Source organism: Trachurus trachurus, assembly GCF_905171665.1.
Source record: "Trachurus trachurus genome assembly, chromosome: 12".
NCBI lineage: Eukaryota > Metazoa > Chordata > Actinopteri > Carangiformes > Carangidae > Trachurus > Trachurus trachurus.
This window is the reverse complement of record NC_139908.1, coordinates 26,506,860-26,525,225: the sequence shown is the minus strand read 5'-3', so window position 1 is coordinate 26,525,225 and position 18,366 is coordinate 26,506,860. Positions and strand designations below refer to the sequence as shown.

Sequence of the window (18,366 nt, the reverse complement as noted above, 5' to 3'; positions counted from 1 at the left end):
GGCACCCTGAAAGAATACTAAAGTGGGCCCCTGTCCCCTGACTTTTCCACTTTTTTTTTCTTAAACTACATAGTATTATCATTTTTATTTTGATGCTAATACAGAATTACTATGAGTATTATTAGTCAGTTATTATGCAGAATAAGTCAGTCATACAACTACTGGGTTTTTGTGGGCCCTACTGGGCACCGGGCCCCTAGAATTATCATCACCTTTCTCCCCTATGCAACGGTCCTGTATGTGAGTCTCAACTTTGCATAACATTGATTAATGGGATAAATTAAACGGCACAAGCACGTGGAGGCAGGAGACATGTCAGTGGTGTCTCCCTAATCCCCTAACACAAGAAACAAACCAAGAAGCCAAAGCAAGTGTTTAAAAAATTTAATCAATTAATTTACATCAATCATCAACCCCCCCCCCCCCATCACATACTACCTGTCATCTCCCATCTAGACAATGCTCCCACTATAATTAACCAAATTTTTTTTATTCATAACAATTACATCAATCAACTGGCCAACATAAGTCAATCAATATGACATCACAAACTGAGGTGTACTCATCTTTCCCAAAAAAAATTAAAAAAAGAAGAAGAAGAAAAAAAGACACTTCATGGCACTTAACTGAACCTAGTATTATTATTATTATTATTATTATTATTATTATTATTATTATTATTATTATTATTATTATCCTGTTTTCAGACTTTGTGAGGTTGGATTCTGATGGCTGCTCCTGGAGGTGCTGGTGGAGCTGTACAGTGGAAAATAAAACTATTGTAACCAACAGATGAACAAACGGAGACTTGAATTGACTGCACACTGAGTGTAGCACAGATTAATACATTGAACCCGATTGATCCTGGTTCTGTACCTGTGGGCTGCTGCCAGGAGGGAACTTGACACAGCCAACATGAAAAGAACAACTGTAATTCAAGGGTAATTTCCTGTTTTCTATGAGTATGATGTCACGGAATCACATATGTCATTAAACATGTGACTTTTCAGGAGACTGAATAATGCATATCATCCGAATTTCACTCTTCTATGGCAAAACATTGGAATTTGCCATGCCACCAGCTGAGGTGGTCAACATTGTAGGAGTATAGGACATTTTCCCTTTTCCCATTTGGACAATATGTGCGCTACCTGGGGCAGGTTGTTTGACAAAGCTTCACAATTACTGTAATATAAGACCTACCAAATATGAGGTCGATCTGATTTAATCTCTATGAGGAGTTTGTTCAAGTTTAATGTCCTTAAATTGCAAAAATGCAGAGTAAATTCAAGACGAATGAGGCTCCCAAACAGGTCTTCTTCATTTAGTAGTAATAATAAACATTACATTTTCAATTATCTCCACACCTTCTAGGGCTCATGCCCTAAGAATTGTGAAATTGCTCATTGACAACATGTTAATGGCAGAGATGCTACTGACCTTCAGAATAAAATGAAAGTAGGACTAGATGGATACATGACACTCACTAAATGAAAGCCCTGAGTCATAGTAGAATGATCATCAGCTACTGCACGATTTATACCAGAGTCAGTTAAATATAACATGTGCTATGACTAACTAACATGTAAAATGTTAGTGTACAACAGCACATCTGAAATGACAGGACATAATACCAATCCTCTGGTTTCATCCTGAATGCAAATGCATCCTGAAAACAAAACGACTGTAAGCTAATAATTGGTACAGACACACTGTAACACTATGATCAACTCATATCACCCAAGCAGAAGGTTTTTGACAGAGGTGTGAGGCACACTGGTGTAAAGGTTCAAAAGTCTTGTTTTGTCTGAGCAACGATAAAGATGATGAAAAAAATAGAACGTACCAACATTTTAGAAGCTGGAACTCAGTGATTTAAATAGGTTGATTTAGCCCTAGAAAGAATTTGTTGTTTTTGGTCTCAGCAGATGATTTGTTGGTGACAACATACCCATTCACACAAGATGATAATATGTTAGCAAGATTTCTTTTCTCATATTTCTTGTAAACATTCTGGATGACGATATTATTGTCTATCGGTGTGACAAAACAGAAGTGTCTTAAAAAAAGGCTGTAAATCATAATTACTGCATCTAATGTGCATTTTCATTTCCCCAGCATCATCTAAAGTGCAATGATTGTGATTGATAGCAGAACCCTTGTACCTATTAGTGTGAGGTACGGTCATCCACATGTCAGACTAGCCCTGTGATGTGTCCACTTCATCTGTGAAGACGTTAGTAAGTCTGCGTTTACAGTTTGGCCCTGGGAGTTTGTTCCAGCAGTGTCCTCATGTCCAACAGCGCTCCCTCCACGGCCCGGGCCAGGTCTCCGGTGTTCGTCTCCGCGCAGGTGTTGAAAGATGACACGGCAAAATTGATGTGATTGTTCATTGGGTTGTAACAGACGCCGTATCCGTTGGTTACGACCGGACCAAAACACATGACGCAGTCTGTTTTGGATGGGACCTGGTGGAGGTGTGAGAAAGAAGTGGTTAGTTAGAAAAAAAATGATAATCAGATTGCCTTTATGAAGGATTTATGAACTTGTTAAAGCGATATTTCAACAGTTTGGCAAATTTGCCTATAGACACAGTCGGCAAGCAAGGAAACGTCACTTCCGGTCAGGGCCGTGGGGGAAAACAAACCGTGTCCCCCATACACACTCATGCAAAAACGCGGCATTTTAAACCTTTGTCAAAGGCTTTTTCACCGTCCTGTCTTAGTTTTAATCACATGTATATGCTGACAGAGAGCTATATTTTTAGAAACTCATCACGATCTGGGTCGATTGTTGTCCGTACATTTAAAAATATTAGGTATTTCACAGTCAGTCATATTTGTCTTCCCCCACGGCTCTGACGCTCTCTTAGTCGCCGCCGGCCGGCTCTAGACACTCGTAGACACTGCCTGAGTTATTGTGTATTATTTTGCACCGCAAATAAATTCAAAAACCACAACCTGAACTTTTATATCGGAACTTCGCCCATCTTCTCCGAACGTGTAACGCTCTGACCGGAAGTGAAGGTTGCCGACCCTGCTGACTCGGTGTAGGCTATGGCTGTGAAAACTTTATATGTTAAGATGTACGGACAGCAATCGACCCAGATCGTGATGAGTTTTCTAATATATAGCTCTTTGTCAGCATATACATGTGATTAAAACTAAGACAGGACGGCGAACAAGCGTTTGACAAAGGTTTAAAATGCCGCCTTTTTGCACGAGTGTGTATGGGGAAAACGGTTTGTTTTCCCCCACGGCCCTAACCGGAAGTGACGTTTCCTTGCTTGCCGACTGTGTCTATTGCCATAATCCCTATAGTCATAGGAGTAGGTTAATTGTCGGTGCAAGCTATTTTGAGATCAGCGGGGCAGAGGCGTCACTGTCAGTTTCAACCAGTACATAGGTTCAAAGGAACTTTATATATACACTGCACGTAAAGGTTTTACTGTACACAATGCAGCACCAAAACAAACAACAGTTTTTTTCTGAGACCTCTTCTAATCACATTAATAACACCTTTTATTGTTTTATTTGTAATGTATGAACCAAGTACATGGACAGTCTGCTGCAGCGGCCAGCAGCTGTAATCCTGTACACACTGCTTACATTTTTTAATTTCCTTTGTTTGTTTGAACGTCCAATCTAGAATTAAAAAAAAGATGACAACATGAGATCAGCTCCTGTGTTATTTTCCAGCTGCATCCTGCTGGAATCCAGCTGTTCCAGCTGCATCACAAATTTCCGTAAGGACAATAAAGGTCTTTTAAGTTAAAGCAGATATCACTGGCACGGCCGTTTCGGCTAATGCTGCGTTCAAGGCAGGCTTTTGAAACCGTAAGTTACAGCTTCAAGTCACAACTACGACTTGGTAGCGTTCCAGGTAACCCGTAGCTCGTGTTTTTACCGTCCTGTTGTCTGTGAAAGTTCCCTATAACGGCCACTCGTAACTTCCGACCCGTGAACTCGTACCAGATCGAACTGGTATGACTTCACAGGAAGGAAAAACACAAAGTACGAGTTTCTTTGAACGCACCATGAGTTAGCAGCCCCCGCCCTTGTCAGGCATCAATTGGTCCTCGTGCTACGTCACCACATTCACGCGCATCCCTTGGCTGCACACACAGCCCTTCATGCCGTTCTCTCTCCTCATTGGATAACACTTGTATCCCACAAGGAAAATTTTCTCCTCGGGTTACAGCAGAGCAGAGTGACGGAGAGACTCGTGTTTAGGCTGAAATACTTCATGTAAGTGATTGCTGACGGAAAATAGGACTATTTAGGACTTATATTAACAAAAACATTCCACTGATATCTGCTTTAAATTAAGTTTAATCCACTCACTGACGTCATGAGTCTAGGTTCCAGAGCAGAGCGGGAGATGAAAAAGTTTAGAGCTTTGATGCTCAGTGTTCACACTGCAGATGTGGAGCACTGATGAACATCTTTGGAACTGATCCTGAAGCTGTTCTGCATGACTTTGATGTAACACTCAGACTCAAAGTGAAGTTGAAAAGTAGAAAAACAATTTCCTTTTATTGTTTCCTTTTGGCCTTTTGTTTACAGCTTGGTTTGGTCTGGATGTTGTTTATTGTTATTACAGTTGACTCTAGTGTTGTTGTGTCTTAACTTTAGTGGTTAAATACAGTAATCGGTCTCTCTGTCCTGCTCACTAGTGTGATGAGAGGACATGTGTTTGTGTGGGGAACCTAAAACTCGTGGAGGGGTGGTCCTTGTCTGTACAGGGAGATATAATCCTACATAATCCCGTCATGCTGGCGTCACTAGCATGTTGAGTTGCAGGTTGAGTGCTGTGTGACAGTTCCTGTATTAAACTCTACTTTAACATCCAGCTTTGCATCGTGCTACCTTTGAGGATGAACTCAAAGTCACAGAGCTGCAGGTCACAGGTTACTGAAAGAAGTTCTTAAACATGCTGCACGGTGGATAAATATTTCAACAAGGAACTTGATGTTTACCCGTGGGGGGTGTTTTTCCTCAGATATGATATTTTGGGTTTGTTTGTCGACTTTGGAAGGTGTGAATCACTCTGCTATGTTAGCAGAGGCGGTTGTTCTACGACTGTAAAGGAGGTTCAGCTTCCTCTAAAATGTCAAAAAATAGCTGTTGTGTTTTCATTTCATTGATTAAAAATGTGTTAGAACACATTCCCTTCTCAGACCAGGTTGTTCAGAATCAGCTTCTTATCGCAGGTCGACTGACGTGATTTTCTTCTCATAACATTCCTGTAGCGTCTCAGTGCATTAAACCTGCTGAATTATACAGTTTCCTTGTTTCAGTTCAAATAATTCTCATATTTCCTTCTTTGAGTTTAATATAGATTAAATTAGATTATAATTAGATAATATAGTTTCGTTAGTTTGGTATATGTATGATGATGCAGGCTGAAAATGAGCTTCCCCTCTTTGAAAGACCGGCAGCCGCCACTGTGTGTTAGAGGTGGAGAATTTATATCAGCGTTCCTGCTCATCGATTCTTCTTTTTTTTTTTTTTTTTGCGAATGTGTGCATTTCTGAACCAAACAACACACATTAACTGGATTGTTATTTTTGTAAGCCTTTGTCAGCTCCTGGTGTTTTACAGTTGTTCTACCTGGAGGTGATGTGGCTACTCACCCACAGACCCGTTATTACCCAACTGAACGAGCGATTAATGAAGATAAGTTACAATTCAATCATCATTATAAATGAGGGGGCTTAGTGTTTATATCCGACATGTCACTGTTTACTAAACCAACATCTAGTTTGTTCTCACAAAACAAAGTTTGTGACGTGTCTGCGTGGAGCGGAGCTGCTGACAGATGTGCAGCTGACAGTCAATGATAATTTCCTCATTGCTATCTGAGCCACCATCCATCCGGTCCTCCCTCCCTCACGTCCTGAGGACAGGACAAAGTCTCCTGGACATATAGTATAGATGTCTATTTTTTGTGTTTTTCCTCTCTTCATTTTTAACCAACTCGTTTCAGGTTTTGCTCGTGGCCGCGTGAAATCTGGTGTCTTTTCTCTCGCACTCGCTCTCTTGCAATCCGCATATAAAAATGAACGTTATATGAAAACAATAACTAGGGAGAAAAATACAGATGTGTGAAAATCACAAAATGGAAACACTGGAATAACCCCTGTGAGCACAGCTGCCCCACAGGCCACAGTGGTCTATAGTGTTAACCTCTCCAGGCAGGTTGTTGCTTGTCTACTTTTTAAATGTTGGAGCCATTAATGCAAACAAACCCATTTCTCTTTTATTCTCTCACCTAATGAGAATTGATATGGAATCAGATCAATACGCAGTATCGATAATGGAATCAGAATTGCTAATTTTTTGTCAATTCCCACCCCTATGTGAAACTGGAAGTCTGAGCTTCAACCCTGCTGGTCCATACCTGACTAGTGGACAGTTGGTAGTGGAGGGCTTTAGCGTAGGCAGTGTCTTTGAAGATCTCAGGTATGGGGACCTTCTCATCCACAGCCTGCATTTTGAGGCCCAGGAGGTGTCTGTCTATGGCCTGGCCACTGATCGCCTGTAACAGGAGGAGAACTCATTCATCTGCACTGGGTGTCAAGTATTAACAAATAAAGGAAACATTGTTTTGTGTTTGTCTTAATGTCTGCAATGAGAGTTCTGAGACAGAGCATTTCTGAGGACACCACTCACCATGCTTGTGTATGACCTGTGTGCTTTCACAGCTTTATCCATCAGATCGAGCTTCTCTGCATTCTTTGAAGAAAAGTTAGGAGGTTATGTTAGCTTTTAAATATATATCCAAAGTTGACAAAAAAAACGTCCATGTGAAGTCAAATTCCTCAACATTAAACAATAAAGCTTAGTGATTTACTCTCGTATAGTGGCAGGAAAGAATGAGTGAACCCCTGATTTTAAAAATGATCGGTTTAAATAATGAGCAAACAAAAAAATTGAACTAATAACTCAGATCATTGTGTTGCACTTTTCCATATTGAATCAATTATTCTGGAGGCTACTAGTGAGGATGAATCATTTGGTAGCAAGAAGCAGCTTGGTGTAGTGTAAAAAGGGCTCTTGCATAGCAACAAGAGAACATCATCCCATAAATTGAGCTGGCGGGTGGAGCATCAGAATCTGGACCTGGACAAGTTAATCTATATGTCTCATCCAGGTGGGTTCATCCAGACATCCTGGTAGATCCATTCCTGACTGAAACAGCTCTATAAAAAGAATGGTTCCTCTGATCAGCAGCGAGTGAAGAGCTGCTCTCAGAGGAGGTTTAACCACCTCTTAAAGGAATAGTTCAACATTTTGGCAAATTGGCCCATTGCCATAATCAATATAGTCTTGGGAGTAGGTTCGTTACCTTTAATTGTCGGTGCAAGCTGTTTTTAGATTGGCAGAGCAGAGCCGTGAGCTGCTCAGAGCTACATTACGGAGGCTCATGGAATTTCTTGGTTTCCCTCAAAACTCATCAAATACAACAACTCCAAAACAGCCTACACGTTCACCATGCTATGAGATAATAATGTAACATTACGAAACAGAGTTGTTTTCAAGGCAAATGTGTAGCCGGAACTACATTCCAGACATGGCTGCTGGGTGGAGTGATTTCACATTCACCACGCTATGAGATAATAACGGAATGTTGTGAGACAGAGTTGTTTTCGAGGTAAATTCATGAAAAACCGCTGATGCATGTTCCCGTCGGGGGCAGTTTTTTGTTTTTTTTGTAACGTTCCATTATTATCTCATAGCGTGGTGAATGTGCAGGTCACAACTTGTCCACGAGAACGTTTTGTTCAATAAAGACACAAAAAGGTAAGAACTGGTTGTGTGATATTTGTGTAACTCCATTGTTTTTGTCTATGTTTGTGAAGTCTGAGAACTCTGAGAGTCTGGGCTGTGATCACATCCAGACCTCTCCCCTTCATCCCACCTGTTTGTTGTGGTCGTCGAAGGCTTTGACAAAGGCAGCTGAGGCTCTGGAGGCTGAGCGGATCGTGTCCGTCCGGCCCAGTCGGAACATACGCAGAGAGGCACTTTCATATGTGGCACAGCATCGTTTGTACATCCTGCAGGGACCAGAGGGGGGACGATGAGAAAACCATCAAGAGATTCTGAGAATCTATGAAGCCGTGCAGCATCTGACAAGTTCCTCTTGCTCTGGAGTCACATCTTCTCACCTGTAGTAGGCCAGCTGCAGTGCTATCTGTATGAAGGCATCAGGGCTCATCTTGTGGGCCTTTGGGACATTTTTCCCAAAGTGGGGAAACACTATAACCTTCACGTCCAGGTCTTGGGCCAGTCTGTGGTGGAAGAAATGTCAGGACAGTGAGACCTGGCACATCCTTATCTTAGGCATATAGGATATATATATATATAATAGGATGTTGCTGCTGCCCTTACGTGCTCATACTCTGTTTGGCCTCCTCAATATCCTTCTTGATCTCAGGTGTGATGTTGAAGTGCAGTTTCTGGGGTGAAGGTAAAGGCACCGTGGGAGGCTGCACCATCTCCGGCTTATTCCTGTTACCACGCAGAGAAGAGAGTGGAACAAAAACAGGGTTGGTTGGTGTTGTTAGGGTTGGTTACGACCTGGTTATAACGATAAGAACAATAATGAGAGTTTAAACTGAAATTATAAGTGCAAAACCAACCATATCATGGATAAGGAAGCCTAACAACGTAACCAAGAGATGAGAAACACATGGGATGATAAATAATTGTTTTTACTGTGTTTTACAGCTGATTCAAGACTCGGGTAAAAACCGGTCCAGCTCTGACTGTGCCATAATGTGGACATTAAAATCCAAACAAACACCTCCAGAGGATCAATAACGTTTGATCTGCTTACGTGTATTCGACAACGTGGTCGATCAAGGCCACGATCGGCGGGCCCTCGGCGGGAGCGTGCTCATAGTTTGCGCCGCACGTCCCATCCTCTCCGATGATGAACTGCAAGACAGAAAGAGACTTCAGACATCACGTCCTGCCTGGAGAATGTGCTGACGTGCTGAGTCCCAATCACATGGTAAGTTACTCATCGTTGACTAAAGAAGTGCTCATCACCTGCAGTGTCTTGTCGAACCAGCGGTTGCCACTGTTGAGCTGGGGGCCTCCTCCGTGCAACATCTGGACGGCGGCGCAGCTGCGGTACGACTCATCGGAAACTCCCGGCCTCGCTCCGTCCAAACACAACGTGAAGATGCTTCTTTGGATGGCAGACACAGACTCTTTGTTGGTCTTATCTGAGCAGGCACACAAACAAAAGTATGTGTATGGTGTTACGAATGGAATCAAACTGCAACAGTTACATATTTTGATATCTTTTAGAGGTGCCAACGCACCACACTCGAGCCCAAGTCCTGTGTAAACACCCTAATCACCCACTACAGTTGCACGATCCAAAGAAGCTGAGGTCAGTGCGCTACAGAACCATCAGAGCAGCATATGGTGATTTCTATTTGCTCAGTAGCAACCTAATGTCCACTAAAAAATCTTCAAATGGGAAAAGAAGCCCATCCGAGTTGTTAAGTGTTTTCTATCCGAACCCTGTGCATCCCGTCGCGCTGTTCGGCTATTTGGCCCCCTCGGTGTTCCCGGACCTCCTCCTGGATAAATTAACCACTGGACACCCCTACTATCTTATTATTTTATTTTTGGGCTTTTTGCCTTTATTTGATAGTACACAGTAGAGATAGACAGGAAAGGGGGAGGCAGAGAGAGGGGGAATGACATGCAGGAAAGGGCTTCCTGACGCGGGATTCGAACCGGGGCCGCCTGCGGTGAGGACTATAGCCTCTACATGGGGCTGCCGCTTTACCCACTGCGCCACGCACCGCCCCACACCCCTACTATCTAGTCTAGTTTTGGTACACACTCAAATGGGTGCCCTGTTAGCTATGTAGCTCATTTATTAGGACCAGGGTAAACGCACCGAGGCACTGGCCCCTACAGCTATAAAATAGCTGTAGGGGCCAAATGTATGTATGTAAATGGATGTACAAAACCTCTCAAAGCCCACGATCACTGGTTAAACCGTTTCTAAGCTGCTTAATTCCTGCTGGAGTTATCAAAGACTCGCACTGGTCTGCTCCGTAGGTGTTGAAGCCTGGACCCTATGCGGCCGGACTCGCAGCTTTAATTCTGGACCGGACCGCAACAAAAAAAAAGAAAAAAAAGAATAAATAAAAGATGCCCATGGTCCGAATCAGAGTTATTAAATGTTTTCGATCCGAACCCGGTGCTTCCTGTTGCGTTGTTCAGCCTGGTCCGATGACTGACCCAAGGAAAGTATAGTCTGTGGCCGGAGCACACATTTATTTAGAATAAGTTTAATCGGTGCTGATTAAACTTGTACGGTAAATGAATGCTGCTCTGGATCCGACTCTTTCCTTCTGTTCTTACTCTTTGTAACTTTAATAACAGAACCATTTGATTATATTATAGATTTTCCATCTTTGCTGAGCATAAGATTTGTTCAAAATTAATAAAACGCCTGTCCCTTATAGACGCCTGTAAGCCAGGTCAGTTTGGCCCCCTCCACGATCCCGAACTTTCCTCCCTCTGGTTTTTTCACCAATCACACACTGATAATGTCATAATATTATTAGTATTAATTATTTGAAATCTTTGAAGAATCTCATCATAACGTACACACCCCAGCAGTAGCTCCTGTGGCCCTCTCAAAATTTCCCAGAGGAAATTTTCTAGTTCTTTTATTATTATGGGTGAAGTTAATCTAAAATGCAACTAAAGGCTTCTGATTTCTCTGTTTCTCTGAGTGTGAGTGTGAGTGTGCTTAACGTCAGCAGCCTGCCCGCTCACCTTTAGTGAGGTTGATGTAGGCCTTGCCCCAGGAGTCCCTGTGCTGGGTGGTCAGGATGCCGACAGGCTCCACGCTGGGCTGCGCCGAGGCGCTGCAGATCTTCTCCAGCTGAACGCAGAGCTGGTCGACTGTCAGCGGAGTCCCATCACTGTTGTACACGTCCAGCACAAAGAACTGAGCCCAGAGGGAAGAAAGGAAAAGCTCAATCAGGCTTTTTTTTTTTTTGCAAAGACCCCAAAGCCAAACACAAACAGACCAAACTCATAATGAACATTATATTTGTGTGTCACACAGAGGGATTAGTGGTCTGTTCAGCTCTCGGGGGGCTTTCTGGTTCACGGTCAGACAGAGACAACAGTGCTACTCACCTGAAAGTTGTGAGCTACAACGATGTGTTTGGGGTGCGGCGAGCTCTTGGCGTGGTTCACTATTAAGTCTCTCTTCACACCGGGGATACGGCAGGACGACAGCACTTCGTAGTACTGGTTCATACACAGGGGCTTTCCTCCCAGGTACTCTACTGGTAGTGTCTCGCTGCAAAAGATGGCAACCTCTGCCGTTACACACTAACCTACCGTCAATACAAGGATTGATGCACACACATACTTTGATAGAGAAACTACTATAGCAGCATAATCGTGGAGGAGTGTTATAGGTTACATAAACAGAGAGAAACTGGTGTTATATTTCTGGTCAAACTGAACAAAGACACTAATAACTAAAGAAACTAATAACTGCATATGGACATTTTCAGCTCAGCACTCACTTGTCAATCATCATCTTGAAGTCCAAAACACCTGCAATCAGCCTGGCAGCAAACCTAAACACAGAGAAAGAGACTAATTGTTTGAATGCAACCTTGTAACCTTTGCTGGTTCATTTTTTGTGAACACAGGAAGGGATTAACATATTTAAAAAACCAAAACAGATCAGTGAGGATCAGGGTGCAGAACGGGTCATCCACTAATCAGGAAGATCAGTGGTCCAAAGTGTCAGCAAAGTGTCCTTGCAGACGACCCCTAACCTCAAATTGCTCCTGGTGTGTGTGTATGGCAGAAAAGCACTGTATGAGTGGTTTCCATTGTAAAGTGCTTTGAGTGGTTGATAAGACCAGAAAAGCATTACACATTAGTGCAGTCCATTTATAATTTATCACAGGGCAGTGCAGCTGCTTAATTAAAAAACACTCTAACCATGTTTCCATCCACTTGGCAATCGAGTTATCTAAATATCGATAAAAAAATACTATAAAAGCCGTGCGTGATGACGTCGTGTGCTGTTTTGCGATCATATTGGTGTATCGAATTGTTTTCTTGCTGTTTAAGGTGTTTCCATTCATTTTTGCACTAAATCGCAAAATAGATCGACATCCTTCATCTTTAACCGACTATCTGAGGTCGGGCTGCGCACAGGCCAAGTGTGATGAACAGCTGGAGTCGTTGCCTGGAAACCACTGAGCTATACTGTACGGACCAGCCACGGCGGATGCGTGCGCAACCTGACTGCAGAAAGAACCGGTTGTCATGGTTACCTTCAAGTTTACTCCATGGGTCTGGTTTACTCAAAGCAATGTTAGCTAGCGATCACCTAGTGATAAAAGTCTGTTTTATAAGGGAAAAAAAAAGAATTGTCGATCATTCTCTCAGGATGGAGGATCGAGTTGCCGATGCAGTTCTACAGCTGTGCCTGTGGGCATATCTAGCTTTATCACCACTCAAACCAATGTGTATAACACATTAAATTGCTCAAAATTAATCTCCAATGTACTATTTTCTCTCGTTTACCTTAAAAGGGGTGCAAGTTGACGGTATTCTATGAAACCTGCACGTTTTGTTATTTTTATTAAAACGATTAGTGCAAACAACAGCACAACAAGACATGATTGCGACACTTGTTGCTCTCTTTTTGCAGCCAACATGCGCAGTAGAACGTCGTCGGGGCTAGAATGATGTAGACTGATAATCCCTCTGTACCTATAGTGCACAGAGACAGTATTCGATGTGAGACAACACTAACTGACGAAATTTGCGCACTGCAGAAGTTAGTATACTATTGAAATAAGACGGGGCAAATGCCTTAGCATCTTTTAAAACTCTTCTTAAAACATTATTATCAAAAATCCTTTGTAAATGTTTGATGTTTGTTTTATGCGTTTAGTCTTCTGTTTCACGATCCCTGCTGTCTTTGTTTGACTTTCTTTTCTTGTTAAGCACTTTGTAACTTTGTTAAGAAAAGTGCTATATAAATAAAGTTTATTATCATTATTATAAGCTCATGACAGTGTCAGTAAAGCTGCAGATAATGTAAGTAAAAAAGAGCTGCTTCTTCTAAAACCCATGTTGTGTCCAAACAGAGCAATACCAGGACAGAAACTGAAGGCTTCCATCTCTCTGACTTATTGACTCATTTTAGAAACTCATGCCAGGAAAAATGTAAACCAGCACTGAAAATTAAGAATAAATGTTTTGGATTTTATGAATCGACTTGAAATCGGTGGCGATAGATTTGTGTTCCTGATGCGGTTACCTTATTTGTCCCTGCTTGTCATTGAAGTTCATACGAGGCAAGACCAATCCAGGACTTGAATGCACCACCACAGGCAGCCGGTACTCCAGATAGGCAAGCTGGACCCACCACGCTGACAACTACAGAGATACAGAAAATACAATGAAAGCAAACAGATGATATAAACTCAGTTTTAACTGTTCTATCTTGGTGTAGTTGAGCTCACCCAGTTCTCAGTGTTGGCTGCTCTCTTCTCCAGGCCTTTCTGCAGCTTCTCTCCGACCCCTCCTGCTTTCTTGAACTCCTGCACCAGGTCTTTGGTGTGTTTCAGCTCATCCGCCTCCACGATGGGCTCCAGGGCCGTGATGTAGCGCTCGCAGGTCTGCTGCAGCGGGGGGACGGGCAGACGGGGCAGACCCTGCTGATGTGTCAGGTATCTGCCGGAAACCCGAGTGGCCGATACTGGCTTCACCAAGTGGTTTGGTTTTGCTAAGCCACAGGGTTTCGCCATCCCCACCTTCACCTGTGGGTCAAAGAGTACATATTAAAAACATGTGTACTGTAAGAATGTGCTGTTCTTAATTCACAAGACAACTGTGGCTTACTGGAAAAGTCTATTCTAACAGTATTACTTTTCAAAGTGTTTAATTTGGTTGCAGGAGATGGCAACTGTTCAGTCCACAGTTAAATACACAACTCTTCAATATCTTTACAACTGCACATCAGTGATAATGTAAACAGATCATACTCAATCTGATTTCTCAATGCATTTTTTAACCAGGTCAATATGGAGATTATTCAATCAAAAGAGAAAAGTTGATTTAAACAAAACATTTTCAATTAAAACATACTTCACTTCAATAAGAAAGAAAACCTTTTCAATTAACGAAAAAAAGGCAAATGCAATTTTTCTCAAATATCAATTTTTTTTTTGCATTCAAACCCTTTTTTTTGATTGAAAAGTAGGCGATCCGGTGGTTTTGGCTAACTTCTTGTCAGCCGATGGAGTTAGCAGTCCCCGCCCTCGTCCCTACGTCACCACATTCACGCGCATCCCTTGGCTGCACACACGGAGAGGACCGCCCCTTTATGCCGTTCTCTCTCCTCATTGGATAAAGGTTGTAGGATACAAGGAAAGTTTTCTCCTCGGCTTACAGCAGAGCAGAGTGACTGACAGACCTGTGTTTCAGACCAAACACTCTATAGAAGCGATTGCTGTCGGAAGATACAACTATTTAAGACTTATATTAACACACATATTCTGCTTACTTCTGCTTTAAATCAACGTCTTGTTTTGTTTTTTGATTGAATAATTGATTTGATTGAATAATAAAGACACAAATGTATCTCCATAGGGTCTAAACCCAGTGTGTGTCTGGACCACATGTGGTTAAATCCTTTTAGAACTGCAACAACAAAACCACCTAGACTACCTTATTTGTTCAAATACATGTTGCACAACCAGAGGGAGGCTGGAGGTTAGTCCAAACATCTAGAGCAGGGTGACTGACTACTAGGCTACATCTCTCATACTGAGTGCTCTTTCCTTCACCATTGATCCTGGTTTAGATTCCTGACAGCCAAACACAGGGTCAAACTCTCCAACATAGTCCAACTTGGCAGTGCAATACCAGGCTATACACAACAACTGTTAGATTATCAACATGACAAAGCAGTTGCAAGATTGATAGCTAAAATCCTATCTTCTCTGGTCTCATGTCATTCCCTGAATCACCACTTTCAGGTGAGCTGAAGAGACATTTCTATATTTTGTGCACTTTTTCATTAAAGCAGAAGTAAGCGATCCGGTCGTTTTGGCTAATGCTGCGTTCCAGGCAGACTTTTGAAACCGTAAATTACAGCTTCAAGTCACAATTTACGACTTTGTAGCGTTCCAGGCAACCCACTCGTGTTTTTCCGACCCGTTTTACCTGTGAAAGTCACTATAACGGCCACTCGTAACTTCCGACCCGTGAAGTCGTACCAGATTGAACTGGTACGACTTCACAGGTCGGAAAAACACGAGTTACGGGTTGCCTTGAACGCACCATAACAGTCCTCGTCCCTACGTCACCATATTCACGCGCATCCCTTGGCTGCACACACAGCCCTTCATGCCGTTCTCTCTCCTCATTGGATAAAAATTGTAGGATACGACAAAAGTTTTCTCCTCGGCTCAGAGCAGAGCAGAGTGACTGACAGACCCGTGTTTCAGACCAAACACTCTATGTAAGTGATTGCTGTCGGAAGATATAACTATTTAAGACTTATATTAACACAAAAATATCGCTTACTTCTGCTTTAACTAACACCAGACCTCATCTCAATGTAGAGCGAATAATTTCGCACACAAGGCAGCAGGCTACTTTTTCATACACAGAGAGTTTAACTGTTGATATTAATAACGAGTATAACTGGCAATGCGGGTACAACAGAGCAAATAGCCACACCACCTATTTGTCTATTCAGTTGTCACTGGTTGAAATTGAGGTTATACTGCACACACTGCATGTCCGCCGGGCCCATTTATTAACATTTCATCAAAACACAGTTTAACGTGTTATAGTATAACATTCAAAATAAGGGGAGGCATGGACACAGTGCCGGGAAAGGTAGCACTGTCTGAAAGAAGACAAACACATCACAGCTTGTAAAATTGTGCTGATGGTAAACATAACATTTTCAAAAGCAGTAAGTCATACCGGTATTCGCTTTAATTGCCTGGATCCTCTCATTGCCTATACCTTCAAAAATGTTGTAGTATTTTTTTTAGATACATATATATTCTTTTTTAGATACTGTATATATTCTACACAGATATCTACTTTGTGAAACACTGTATGACGAATACATTTTGAAATTATTATTATTATTTTTTTTTTTTACCATGAAAACACTGCAGAAAAATACTAGCCTACATCTTGAGTTGACCATTGGGGTTGGAAAAGAGAAAGAAAATAACCACACGAAAGAAAGAGCAAGACAGGATGTGGGGGAAATAACACCATGCAATAAAAATAGCAATGATATCAGTAATGGTAACAATAATAATGCTAATGGAAACTGTAATGCTGATATAAGTAACAATGACAGCTAACAACAGTAATCACCAGTCCATAATAATCAGTATCATTACTTATATAGGCTATATTAAAAAAAAAAAAACACACACACACACACATAGCTGTTCAGCTGCTTGCCCTCTACTGCTTGTTACTCAATCTGGTCCTGATAATGCACAATGCAGTTAAAACTAGCCCAGTAGCATCATTATAGTATGTCAATATATATTGATATATAAACTGACTGTCCACTCAGCAACATTGTTGTCCCAGTCTGTTCCTTCATGTGAAACGCTGAACATCAGGACCACCAGTCACCATATTAAACACAGACAGATCACCACTAGGAGGCGGTCTGTACTCATGTTCTACCGACCTCAGCAGGTTGAGCCTCTGGTTGACCTGTCATGTCAACATAAACACAAAGCTCTAAGGAAACATGTCAAGATATAAAAAATATAGTAATTAAAAACAGTTTGATGCTATAATAAGGTGTATCCCAGTGCCCACGCAGCTGAGTGTTTAATGATCTATTTAAAGACTGGCGACAGGGTGAAAAACATTTGTTTTTAGCAAGTGTCTGATAGCAGAAGTTACTGATGAACAGTTTTTATGGAAGTGCGACAGCTGATATGATCACATGAACAACTGCTACGGATCACATTTGCTCTATGCATGACGAGTTACGTGTGTTTGTCAGGTAACGTTAGATAGATCGATATGATGACGAATGACACGACTTTAGCGATATGTTGACAAAGTTGCTACAGTTCATTCTACAAAACAAAACTTTAATTACACTAGTCCGAGACGAGTGAATGTGAATAGTAAGCTCTGGGTCGACCTTGTCCTTGATGCCTTTTCGCTATATTTAATCTTGGCTGAGCACAAATTCACCTTTGACCCAGTTCGGTGAGCAGACCGTTAACAGCCGCTGCCAGCTAACGGTGCTAACAGCTAACTAGCAAACATTCCCTCACCGCTGAGTGAGCTCGTCGGCGGTGACCGACTCTTCATCAACACCATTAAACCCGCTGTCTATCGACGGCTATAATCATGGAGTCAACTCGTATCTATGCAGCGAAACTGGCTCTGAGCCAGTGATAAACAAGCACAGTCGGCTGGAGGTGCATTACTCACCATAGTTCTGCTGAAAATGCCCCACATTCTGCATACAAGGTGACGCCCCCAACCCGTGGTCCGTCAGTCAGAGCTCCAGTCCAGGTCCACTGTCCCGGGGTCAGCAGAGTCCCGCACCGTGGCTCAGTGCGCTGTGTTGGGTAGGTAGACCGTAGACCAGCCGGAGTCAGACGTAGGAGCACCTCTGCACCGCACAGCTGCTCAACACAGTGACTGGGTGAAGTTACCGAGCCGTGAAAGCCAAACCGTGTCAGCCTGCCATAAAGGAATGGGTGGGTGTGACTGGGAGTGTTGAAATTTACATACATCATTAGCTATCAATCATCATTAATGGGTAGGACGGAGGAAGCGAATTCAATTGAGGAAAATAATTATTTATTTTCTCACAATTATCTCATGCAGTAAAGATAAAAAATAAAATAAAAAAAAAACTAAATTAATAACAAAATTAGCCTATAATTAACTAAAAATAAATAAGATATAAGGCATATAACAAGATACTTATTTTCATTATCTTATTTATTTATATGTAGCCTACCGGTATGTGTGTTATTAACAATTTTTTTTCACCCTTTGTCGTTATAGCCTAATATTTATTAGACGACACTACCAGTCAAAAGTTTGGTGGACACACCATCTCATTCTAGTCTTTCTACATGTAGATTCATAGCTTCTGGACATAAAAACTATGAAGGAACACATGAGGAGTTATGTTGTAACAAAAGTGCTAATTTGTTACCAAAGTGTTATCTGTCACTTGACTTAAACCATAGACTGTAAAAAGAAACCTAAACCCAGCTGAGATGCTGATGGGAACTCCTTCAAGACTGTTGGAAAACTGTTC

General features: G+C 42.0%; 3 protein-coding genes across 3 annotated transcripts in view; 2 read left to right on the top strand and 1 right to left on the bottom strand.

Moving 5' to 3' along the window:
- The window catches only part of LOC310994904 (GTPase IMAP family member 9-like), a 119,470-nt gene that overhangs the window by 99,419 nt on the left and 1,685 nt on the right, over positions 1–18,366 (top strand). The window lies entirely within an intron of this gene.
- crata (carnitine O-acetyltransferase a) lies at positions 447–17,722 on the bottom strand. The gene is made up of 14 exons (XM_083983765.1): positions 17,523–17,722; positions 13,547–13,843; positions 13,342–13,460; positions 11,582–11,635; positions 11,184–11,349; positions 10,815–10,989; positions 9,057–9,235; positions 8,842–8,942; positions 8,394–8,513; positions 8,171–8,293; positions 7,924–8,059; positions 6,675–6,737; positions 6,403–6,540; positions 447–2,468 (listed from the first exon to the last, which is right to left on the bottom strand). Exons 1-14 carry the CDS (start codon positions 17,547–17,549, stop codon positions 2,253–2,255), a joined length of 1,914 nt encoding a protein of 637 aa, XP_083839891.1. The 5' UTR covers positions 17,550–17,722; the 3' UTR covers positions 447–2,252.
- ptpa (protein phosphatase 2 phosphatase activator) overlaps positions 17,635–18,366 on the top strand; it is a 33,107-nt gene continuing 32,375 nt past the window's right edge. The window contains exon 1 of the mRNA XM_083983803.1: positions 17,635–17,794. The gene's annotated coding sequence lies outside the window, so the exon portion shown is untranslated. The remainder of the gene's footprint in view (positions 17,795–18,366) is intronic.

Bases quoted from the DNA above. Each gene is read 5' to 3' on its own strand.
- crata (XM_083983765.1), bottom strand. From the start codon at position 17,549: ATGTGGGGCATTTTCAGCAGAACTATG. The intron at 10,990-11,183 runs GTGAGTAGCACT...CTCTGGGCTCAG, and splicing joins TTGTAGCTCACAACTTTCAG to TTCTTTGTGCTGGACGTGTA. The intron at 8,943-9,056 runs GTGATGAGCACT...TCTGTCTTGCAG, and splicing joins GGTTCGACAAGACACTGCAG to TTCATCATCGGAGAGGATGG.